Genomic DNA, 11,719 nt, shown 5'->3' with positions numbered 1-11,719 from the left:
AATGCCTACACCCCAAATTTCTGTCTCAGGGATGCAGGTGTGCGTACAAATAATAGCGCACAAGACCTGCTGATACGCGCTTGCCCAGCTTCCTTGTAGTTATGGTAGATGAGGCTAAGCTCTATGAAACTAGTAAAGTAAATGAATGATGACTGATCATATAGTTTATATAGTAAGCTCAGTAGCTGCTTCTCTGTGCAAGGCTGCGTTCCAGTTATACCCCCCTCCTAATTCCAGTGATGGTGTTCCTGGGAGGAGCATATGCAGCTGAGAGCAGAGAACTGCAAGAGGGATCCCGCCTCTCCTCTGCACATCTGTAATCAGCTAGAGAAGACAATACCAGAAGAAAGGGGTACCCAAGTACTGAAGTGGGGAGAGCAATAGACAAGCAGCTCCACAATAGGGACGGAGGAATCCCCCTTTATTCTGCCTTCTGCATAGCTGTGAGTTTATTTCCTCTTTAAATTCTCTTTCTGAGCCCTGCACAGGCTGGTGACTGTCTGCTATTCCTGTATCACTGTACTCTTTGTGCTTCCCCCAGCCCGTCTCACACTTCTGTTATCCTAGTCAGTCTGTCTGACCCCGGCTGTCCCACTCCTCAGACCGTCTGCCGTGCTGCTGACTCGCTCATTGTGCACGTACTGTGTGCCACCTTGCCTGCTCTTTCCCTGCACAGACCACTTTCCATGCGTTGGTACAAAACCTGTTAGCTTTATTATTTACTAAGCTATTATTTACTAAGCCATCTTCGTACCTCTAACCTCCCTGTTATTTATATCCCAGGGTGTCTTTTCTGAGAGGACAATTATTCACTCATTACTTAAAGTAAGACCAGGAACATTAATCGCAGCCATGCAGCAATCACAGCCACGGTAAGAGATTTATATTTTCCTCTAATAGCACGTTATTACAGACATGTGTAATACTCCCACACACTGTTTAATGGACTTATGGCTCTTACAAGTAGTTATTCAGTTAATATTTGTCATAAAACTATGATTTACCCTGTCCATTAGAGCTGCAGTTATGTAATTCAATAATGTGTACATTAATGGTAATACATACAGACCCTCCATCAGCATGGATATTATTACATATATGTAACTACTACTCTCCAACATGACCAGTTCCACCAAGTACAAAGTGCTCTGCTCCTGGACTTCCCACCTAATGTATGATTGCAGCCACCAGTGGTGAAACACCTGTCTCATCAATTACCTAGCTCACCACAGGTGACTGCACTCATACATTAGGTGGGAAGTCCAGGAGCAGAGCACTTTGTACTTGGTGGAACGGGTCATGTTGGGGGATAGGTACATATATGTAATAATATCCATCCTAATGAAGTTTGTTGGTTCATAAACTTTTACTGAAACCCTCTCATTTGATTTTATTACGATATTGGACTGTGTCCATGCTGCAACACCCACTAACATCAATAATAAATTAATACATTTGTCTATTAAATATCATTTGTATAAAGCATTTTCCACAACAGTTTGAAATGTAGGGGCATATGTATCAAAGCTTGATGTGAGAGAAAATTGGGAAATATATATCGCAAACCAATCAGCTCCAAACTATCATTACTTAAACACAGCCTGCAAAATGTAAGTTAGAAGCCGATTGGTTGGTGATATATATCTCACAATTGTATCACACATCAAGCTCTGATACATATGCCCCTAAAACAGAAAATGTTTTCCTAGTTCTTAAGCTGCATACACACACAACGATTTAGAAAATGAATGATTTTAGTAAACTATTTTCGTTCATTTTTTCAAGGGAAAAATGAACGAAAATCGTTTACTAAAATCGTTCAGTTACTAAATGTAATGAACGATTTTTTTGAACTACAAACGATTTTTGCATATTCCCTTACTGAAAATCGTTGAGTTGGTCAGTCTGACTAAACTTCAAACGTGAACGCGCATGAACGATGATCGTTCATCGTATTAACTCAGAAAGTGAACGATATTTTCAACGATTGAACGATAAACGATATCGTTATCGATAATCGTTCAAAAAATCATTGTGTGTGTATGCACCTTAACACCAATCCCATTACTGCTAAATAATGACCTCCTCAAAATGCTTTGCCAACTGCAAGTTCCTCATCCATTATCTTAAATGCTGCCGATGACAGTGTTAATAGGGGAATTTCCTTTAGACACCAATTAGGGTGGGAATTCTGGAACCACATAGTGTAGCCATGTTCTGCCCAGACTGATTAGTAACTTCAAGTTTTGAAGCATGAGAAAATAGTTTGTCAGTCTAGAAATGTAGGAATAATTTAAAGACAAAAGCACCTTTCTTTGTTAGCTCATTTATATTCAACATGTGTGAAGGAATTTGATTTGAATAAGGGTCCTCCTAGTACCAAAAGAAGCCTAACATTTGTTAAATAATGCAAAATTCTGCAGGATTTTATTTAACTCCCAGAGAGAATTGTATCTAGACGCTGTCATATCTGTTGCCGATGAATCTTGCTTGGTGTTGGCTAAGATGAGGCTGGTGAGAACCTTTTTCCCTGGAGTCTCTGTACAATTACCTCATTTCTTTGGGTTTTCTGTGGCTATTGGTAATTGGAGAGGCTTCTGAAAAACTGCACAAGCTCAGCAAATCTGAGTATATTTGGGAACATAACATTTCCTGAAAATATTTTTGGCCAAGAATTTACACTTTCCTGAGATGCCGTCCAAAGACCATTTTAGCTGTGTTAGTTTGTAGGTTTCATTTTCAGAGGCAGTTACATTTATACAGCCTTTTCTTAAGTGAAGGTAAAATTCAGATACTCAGGGGCATATATAGTAAGCAGTTGATTTACAAAACCCACTATTTTTACAGATTTTGCCTACCATATTTAAAAGGGCAATACTACTTAATGCAAAACAAGACTGATTTTGCATTTACTATTTTTGCCCTTTTAAATATGACAGTTAAAATTTGTAAAAAATAAAATGTTTGTAGCGATTAAACAATCATACCACCTTACTATTAGTGCAATGTAAAACAAAGTTGTCCTAATTAGAGTTTCTTAGAAGGCAGATGACCTTCACACAAAGGAGTAATGTTATATTACTAGTAGTTTATTTTCAGGTTGGATATATTTTATGAATTATTACTGGTGTATCTATCAGGTTAAATATATATGTATTAAGTACATGATCAGTTTCTCTTTCCACTTTTGGTTATATAACTTTGAAACACTTTGGAAGATTGCTTAGGGAAAGTATACTTAACATATTTATGTAAATACATTTGCATGCACTGTCATTTATAAAGCTTTGAATAAAAAACAAACAAACAAAAAAAAATCTAGTACAAATACAGAACTTGTTCACAAGAGATTACAATCATATAATGGTGGCCATACATCTGCGACGGATCGTCACGATACAGGGAGGCGATCCAACATGTCGGATTGCTGGGTTGCAGCATTGCGGGATAGCGGCAATCCATCGCAGATGGATGGGGCCCATTAGTTACCAAACTTTCAAAAAGTGAAGCTTTCAGAAGTTTGCATCCGTTAGTTTACATCATCTTATTATCTCTCTCCCGAAACCTCCGGTCGGTGGCGGAAACTGACACTGCGCATGCGCATTGCTGGCTTCCCCCGGAGAAGTTTTTCACAATTGTGAAAGACTTCTACAAAATGTTGGGTATAAAACTCACAGGGACAGCGGTCGGCTGACCGCCCGTACACACAGCACGATGCCCCAATATGTCTGCAGATATTGCACGCACAGCAGACGAGATATGTCTGTGATCGACGTCATACTGATCTTGAAGCAAAGTTCCTATGACAGCACTACAGATTTCAAACCTGTGTATTGATTTCTGATAAGCCTATGATAAATCTATGTGCTATAGCATGTTTGGAAAAACTCAGATCGGGATACAGTTGAGATCCCTGCTGTTGGGACGCCGGTACTCAGAATTCCGGTCAGAATCCCGGCGCCAGCATGCTGGCGGTAAGTACGAGGATTAGGGTCAGGGGTTAGGGCTAGGCTTTCGGAGGAGGGCTAGGGTTAGGCTGCGGGGGGGTTAATGTTAGGATGCGGGGGGGGGGGGGAGTTACGTTAAGGCTGTGGGGAGGGAAGGTTAGGGTAGGGTTAGGATACTTATCGTCAGGTGTCTGTATCCTAACCCTGTCGGGATGGCGATGTCAGGATTCTTGCCGCCGGGATCCCGTACCCCTCAGAAGGCATGGAACCAGGCTCTTGCCAAAGTATGCTGCTATTGTTAATGTCAAAGGAAGGCTCTTTACAGTTATTTACTAACATTGGTCAAAAGTGTAAATCTGTGCTCAAACTATAGCAACTAGTTAGTAATTAGATTTCATTTGTCTACAGCAAGTTAATTTTGAATTCCAGTTAACTCAAAAGCTGTCAATGTCCATAGTCAACCCATACCAAATTTTGGGGAGGCCCCACGGACTTCAGGGAATGTAGGTTACCCTCCTGCATCTTGCCCACATCCTAGTGAAATTCTTGTGATCTTTTCAACCCCCGATGTTCATGATCCCGCAGTTTGCTGTATTCTGCGGCGGGAGGGCAGGCCTAATGAAGGAACACAGCCTTGCACCCCACAGAGATCACCTGCATCTCATATCCGGATACTCTGCTGGACAGGCAAAATATAAAGTTGTCAAATATAAATTAGTCATCAGTCTGTGATTTCCAGAGACAGTCCCATATTTGACAGATTTGCCCTTGGAAATGTCTTTTTAACATTCATGACTTTATATGTTATCATTTTGAGAAGTTTTAAATTTGAACAAGGATAGTACTGTATTATAATCAAATTCAGTAGCCTTGTTATGATGTGGATTGCAGTGCGACATGGTCCACTAATACAGTATCGCTTGTGTTGTTCACACTGTCCCATGAAAATTATTTACATTTTTTTTTTACATTTTATCCACTATGCCTTGTCTGATTGACGAGCAATGTTAGGTACAGTTGTTATAGGTTAAGTTGCTTTCACTCCTTTCTCAAACAGGTTCCATGTTGAGACTATAATAATTTTTGGAACCAAGGAAAATCTCAATAATTTAAAAATGAAATCCCACGTCAAAATCTCTCCAAAAAAATCAAATCTGCACTTTTTCCAAAAAGAGAGCCAATTACTTTCTGTCTAGTGGATCTAATTTAGTGTTGGACACACTCATGCATACCTCCCAACCATCCCGATTTCAGCGGGACAGTCACGTTTTTCGTGTGGGCGTCACAATACATTTCCAGGCGGCTCCGTGCATTAGCATATCTTCTTAAAACAGCTGCGTATGGGATTGCAGCTGCAATTGCATTAGTGTACATATCTGAATTAGGCCCTTGTACGCTATTAGCATCGCTGCTGCATCTTTCGACGTAGCAGCGATGTTAAAATATGCTAATGCCGCTGGAGGCATCTGAGGACAAAAGATGCCCCCTGATGGCATCGCAGGTCCGAGTGCTGCGCCCAAAGACCATCGGTTGCGGCATCAGCCACCTGAGTGAATCTAAGGCTACTCAGAATAGCCGTCATAGCTCCGTAGCAGAGGCCAGTAAATCTGGTCTCGCCACTCCCAGAAAATGGAGTCGTCACACCTTCGTTTTCGGGAACGTAGGTCATCATCAGCTGTGACCAATCGCAGAAAGAGACCGCACATGCACAGGTACTTTTATTAAGAATTTTTTAAAAACACTGTCTAAATACTGACGTGCACAAATGGAGTACTGTCATTTTAGCATATACTACTAACGGTGTCAAGCCACATCACTGGTGTCAACAAGGCACATACAGTATGCTCCCATTTAATCCTAGCATCAACCTGAAGCACATACTATAGGTCTCTTGTATGTTGTGACACATTCAACTCTGTAAACTGTACAAAATGCGCCCAACTCTACAACTGCCTCATTGGGGCAATTCAATTCAGTGCGATTTGAATAGTGCTCTGAATAAGTTCCCGGAGCTATTCAGTTGTCCCCTTCACGCCCTACACTTAAGTCAGGAGATGCAGGTTACTGCGCCTTAAGCAGGGTGTTTACTCGCAGTAATCTGCATTCTCCGACTTAAGTGCTGGCTGTGATGCTGTTAGTGCATACACTAAGCCCGAAAACAGCATCTCAACAATAGCTTAGTCAGATTTCTGCTTGCACCTCAGGAGGGTCCGAGCAGAAATCCTCTAGTTGGGGTTAACAGCGCAGTCAATTGAATAGCACCGAAAACTCATTTAAGCACTATTCAACGTTGCACTGAATTTAATCACCCCCAATGTGTCTAAAATATACATTTTATCCCATCAGATGATCTCTGTAACATATAACAGTCAAAATCCACCTGTCACAAAGGACAAATGAGGGCAGTTGAAGGAGTTGTTTATTTTACATAACTTCGAATGATATTTTAGTAGTACAAGTAAATAATGTGCATCAGACCATTTCCCGTTATGTAAACTGAAGACAATATTTATGTATGTTGTGCAGATAAGAGTGCACATGTGACATTTATTACAGGCTGCATGCCTTGGCAGTTTAGATAGATTTCCTGTTGGTTTCTTGTGATTATATCATGTTTCTTTCCCTGCCTTCATTTCTATTCACACATTATCAGGGCTATTCTGGAAGTCCATATTGTCCTTGATATTATTTAGTGTGGTCCATATACAATGAAAATTGTTAGAAGCCAAATTTTTTTGCATTTGACACAGGAAAGGCCTTTGGGGAGAACTACAGTGAGCTTCTAAAGCAGGGGTGGGGAACCTTTTTTCTGCTGAGGGCCATTTTGATATATATATAACATTATTTGCGGGCCCGGTGCAGGCCACGTCCGCCCTGTGTGATGTCACAATCGCCAATGATTACAGCAATGCCCGGAGTATCCTCAGGGTGCTCTGGGGAGCTGTAAGGGCAGCGTTGTGATTGTCTGAAGCGTCCTAAGGACGGTCCAGGCGGCACTACTGCATAGATTCTGGCTGCAGGGTGCCACTCTAAGCACCCTGCTAGCCATATGAGGCTAGCAGAAAAAAGCTCAGAGGGCCAGACCAAATGATTCCTCGGGCCTTATACGGCCCCCGGGCCTGAGGTTCCCCATTCCTGTCCTAAAGACTAATATAATTGCTAGTAGGGTCGGACTGACCATCGGGCACTTATGGCAAATGCCAGAAGGGCCGATGGCTGCATGGGCCGGCTCTGTCCGTCTACATGGATACAGTACTATTGAAATTGTCTCTCCCAAAATGGCCGCCGCCTCATAGAAGACAATCGTGTTACATTGAAATTTGAGACGTCTTCATTTGCCATGTTCTGCTGCCGGACGCTAGAGGACCAGCTGTACCTCTAGTAACAGGGAGTAGCTAGTTCGGCAAAAGCCCGGGCAAGACCTGCATGCTGCCTCCCCTACCATTCAGGTAAGTTTTTTTTTTTTTTTCTTCATTATGTGTGTGTCAACTGGGGGGAGGGGGGCACTGCATCGGGGGTGGCACTACTGTGGGGGGATTACTACTAGGGGGACTACTACTGGGGGGAGGGAGGCACTGCATTGGGGGTGGCACTACTGTAGGGGGACTACTATTAGGGGCACTACAAGGGGGAGGACAACTATTAGGGGCACTGCATCGGTGGACCACTACTGGGGGCACTGCATAGGGGGGGGACTACTACCAGGGGCACTACAAGGGGGGGGCACTACAAGGGGAGGGGACTACTAGTAGGTCCACTACAAGGAGAGGGGACTACTACTAGGGGCACTACAAGGGGGAGGGGACTACTACTAGGGGCACTACAAGGGGGAGGGGACTACTACTAGGGGCACTACAAGGGGGGGACTACTACTAGGGGCACTACAAGGGGGGGACTACTACTAGGGGCACTACAAGGGGGGATTACTACAAGGGGCACTGCATGGGGGGGACTACCACTGGGGTCACTACCACTGGGATCACTGCACCACTACTGGGGGCTCCATATAAAGGGCAATACTGGGGGCACTGCATCGGGGGATCACTACTGGGGGCTCTATATAAAGGGCAATACTGGGGGTACTGCATAGGGGGGGACTACCACTGGGGGGACTACATCGTGGGACCACTACTGGGACCTCTATATAAAGGGCAATACTGGGGGTACTGCTTAGGGGGGGACTACAACTGGGGGCCACTATTTAAATGGCACTGCATAATGGGTACCACTATTGGGTGCACTGCATGGGGGGGACTACCACTGGGGGCACTGCATAGGGGGCACTACAACTGGGGGCACTATATAAGGGGCTTACTAGTGGGGGCACTGCACAGGGGGACCACTACTGGGGGCACTGCATAGGGGAGATCACTACGGTGGGCACTACTTGGAGGCCTGCATAAGGGGGACCTCTCCTGGGGCACAAGGAGCACTGCATAGGGGGGACCACTACTGGGGGCACTGAATAGGGAGGACCACTACAGGGGCGCTGTATAAGGGGTACTACATAGGGGGGACCACTACTGGGGGCACTGCATAGGGAGGGACTACAATTGGGGGCACTATATAAGGGGCACTACTGGGAGACTGCATAAGGGGGACCACTCCTGGGACACTGCACTGCACAGGGGGGACAACTACTGGGGGCACAGTATAAGGGGGATCACTACTGGGATCTGCATAAGGGTGACCACTACTGGGGGCATTGCATACTGGGGGTACTGTATAACGGGCACTACTGGGGGGACTGCATTAAGGTGCATATGGAATGGAAAGGACTGTTCCCAGAGTGATGAGAAAGGGGTGTGTGTAATGATTATGGCTTCTTCCATGAGACATGGCCCCTTAATTTGTTTGGGCACGTGCAATAATATGCCTGGGGGCACCAAAAATATATTTGCTTACCAAAAAATTTGGGCTAGGGCCAGCCCTGTCTATATGGCTGGTATACTACAAGCTGCTGGTGGCTGGACAGGATAGAGGAGGAGGCTTGTTAAGTTGCTGAGCATAAAGTAGCTTCTGATGGGACTTAGGATAAGCTAAGGTACTGTACCATATGCTTATTTATACATCCACAACATGTTCTATTGGATTGCTGCAACAGCCCTCTCTGAGTGTTGTTTACTGTGTGCCTTGGACACATTACAGCTAATGTGAACTGTATATACACATAGTGTTTCCATATTTTTCTCACTTTTCACCAAATTTTTTGTTTGTTAAAAACTGAGCTTTTCATACTTACCCTCCTCCCCCTTCGTGCCTAGACCTAACCCTCCACCTATGTCTTTACTCCTTCTGCTCTCCAGCTCCATTATGCCCCCTGTTCCCCTCTCCCCATGTATGTAACCTTCTGCTCTCCTGTGTACTCTGCCCTCCCACCTCTGTGACCCATGTTCCCCTCTCCCCATGTCTGTACGCCTTCCACACTTGTGTACTCTGCCCTCCCACCTGTGACCCCTGTTCCCCTCTCCCCATGTCTGTACACCTTCCACACTTGTGTACTCTGACCTCCCACCTGTGCCCCCTGTTCCCCTCTCCCCATGTCTGTACACCTTCCACACTTGTGTACTCTGCCCTCCCACCTGTGACCCCTGTTCCCCTCTCCCCATGTCTGTACACCTTCCACACTTGTGTACTCTGACCTCCCACCTGTGCCCCCTGTTCCCCTCTCCCCATGTCTGTACCCCTGCTGCTCTCCCATGTACTCTGCCCTCCTACCTGTGCCCCCTAATCCTCTCTCCCTGTGCCCCCTGTTCTCTTCATGTCTGTACCCCTTCTGCTGTTCTGTGCTTTTTTACGCGCTACAGGCAGTGAGGCATACATTGTCATAGGACCCAGACACTATGGAGTAGGATCCCATTTTTTTTAAAGTGACCCACTTTTTTTTTATTTAGCGTGATCACTGGGTGTAAGGGGCATAACTGTGTGTAACTTGAATGAGGGGCACTACTCTGCAGTGCAATGTGACAAAGGGGCACTATGGTATGGAATAATTTGAATTGGGGATACTATTGTGTTCTCACGCCCTTCCCATCGAACACACAACTGTTTTTTACAGCGCACATACTACCGGATTGTTTTGTTAGAGGGGGCACCAATGCTCTTTATGTCTACAGGGCATCAAAATGTGTAGTAACAGCTGTGCTTTGGTGAGCACAGACATGTCCTCCTCTGCTCAGCATCGCTGCCCTAAAAAATTCCTACAGTGAACACTATCTAATTCTCTACAACTGCTAGGCCAGGCCTTGGTCAGTTGGGAAAATGCCTTCCCTTTAGTTTGTGCTTTTTCTAACAGAACTAACCAAGTACCAAATGTTTAAATATGGCACATGTTTAAATCCCCTGCAGGATATGCTCTTTTGTGTGTATTTTAATACAGAGAATGATGTACACTTTTATCTTCTAATATTAATTATATGTGTAAGCGCATAGACTAAGATGTGGGAGGAGTCAGGATTAGTAAGGGGAGGAGTCTATGCCAGGAGCCAGATTGCTGACACTGAGGTGGGCCTGTGTGCTTTAAAATGCCAGGGCCTATTTTTAGTCCCAGTCTGGCCCTGATTGCTAGTAAGAGTATTAAGAAAACGCTAATGCAACACCAGCGGTAATGTGGCCTAAAAGATGGTAACAATTTGGTGTTCATAAGGGAACAGTGGGCCTGATTCAGACCCGGTCGCAAGCACTGAGCGCTCGCAACCGGGTCGATGGTGGCCCACAGCGCATGCGCACGACGGAGCCGGCTCCATCGTGCGCATGCACGAGACCCGGCTAGCGACGGGCAATCAGTCGCTCCGGGTCTCGCACCAAAGGGGGCGAGCTGTCGATGTTGAGTGACAGCTCGCCCCCTTTGGTGGGCGGGCCGGGGGGGGTGGCTGCCCAAACGGAGGCGTTCCCGAGGGAACGCTTGCCGTTTGGGGGCGGCCCCACTGACATGACGAGTGATGTCAGTGGAGAGCTTCCGGCTCTGTTAGAGCCGAAAGCTCTCTGGGGCTTGCGATGAACGAGACCCTACCACAAGGGTCTCGTCGTAAGCCATCATCATGGCCGCTCGCAATAGCTGTGGGTGGTAACCCACAGCTATGCGAGCAGCCAAGAGGCAGCTCCCAAAAAAAAAAAGCCCGGCCCTGATTCAGAGCGAGCGGCTCTGAATCAGGCCCAGTGTTCCCCAATGGTTACACCTTTATCTCACAGCTATACATTAATTGAGAATGGCATGTCCTGAAATGGACATTAACATTCTGAGCGGGGGCACGCGATGCCGGATGCCCCTCTCCCTGCCATTCACGCCAATGGTCACTGGTAACAGACCAGCAAAAGAGAATAATGTGCTCCTTCTTCATATTACGCTGATAACAATATGATAAAATATAGAAACGTTGTCAATGGCACACATTGTCTGCTGCTCGTCTCTTTGGTAGTATCTAAGTGCCACACCCTTCTGCATTTGTTTATGTCTAAGGTGTCTTTTGTGAGGGCACAGGGTCAAGCCTCACCATCAGCCGTGATTGCATGGATTGTCTTTGTTAGATATAAATATCTGATTTTAGAATGTTGCACAAATGATATAATTCTGCAGTCCTTTAAGTTGACCTTTATAAGCAGTAATATTATGACAAGGATAGACAAATTCATTTGTGAGTCTGTCAGGTATATCTAAAAACCAGGTGCAATCTTAAAGCAGCCAGCAAAGGCTTGCAACGATTTCTGTCATTTCAGTTATTACAATAGCTAGGTATAGAACTTCAATCTCTGACTGTATGGCTCCGATGGGA

At 45.1% G+C, this 11,719-nt stretch overlaps 1 protein-coding gene across 2 annotated transcripts in view; it reads left to right on the top strand.

Annotated features, from left to right (window-relative positions):
- The first annotated feature begins 240 nt into the window (after positions 1 to 240).
- Positions 241 to 11,719, top strand: part of PALD1 (phosphatase domain containing paladin 1) — a 281,234-nt gene continuing 269,755 nt past the window's right edge. The window contains exons 1-2 of one of the 2 annotated variants that reach the window (XM_088475660.1): positions 241 to 443; positions 784 to 872. In XM_088475660.1, the coding sequence (XP_088331786.1) occupies positions 853 to 872 (20 nt within the window). In that variant the 5' untranslated portion in view covers positions 241 to 443; positions 784 to 852. Of the gene's footprint in view, positions 444 to 547; positions 695 to 783; positions 873 to 11,719 lie in introns of those variants that run through there. The other variant, XM_088475665.1, reaches the window with a different exon arrangement.

The sequence above is a fragment of the Taudactylus pleione genome, unplaced genomic scaffold (assembly GCF_031769625.1).
Source record: "Taudactylus pleione unplaced genomic scaffold, aTauple2 ptg000016l, whole genome shotgun sequence".
Classification (NCBI taxonomy): domain Eukaryota; kingdom Metazoa; phylum Chordata; class Amphibia; order Anura; family Myobatrachidae; genus Taudactylus; species Taudactylus pleione.
Note: the sequence above shows the minus strand (reverse complement) of the source record. Positions and strands in the feature narration are given on the sequence as shown.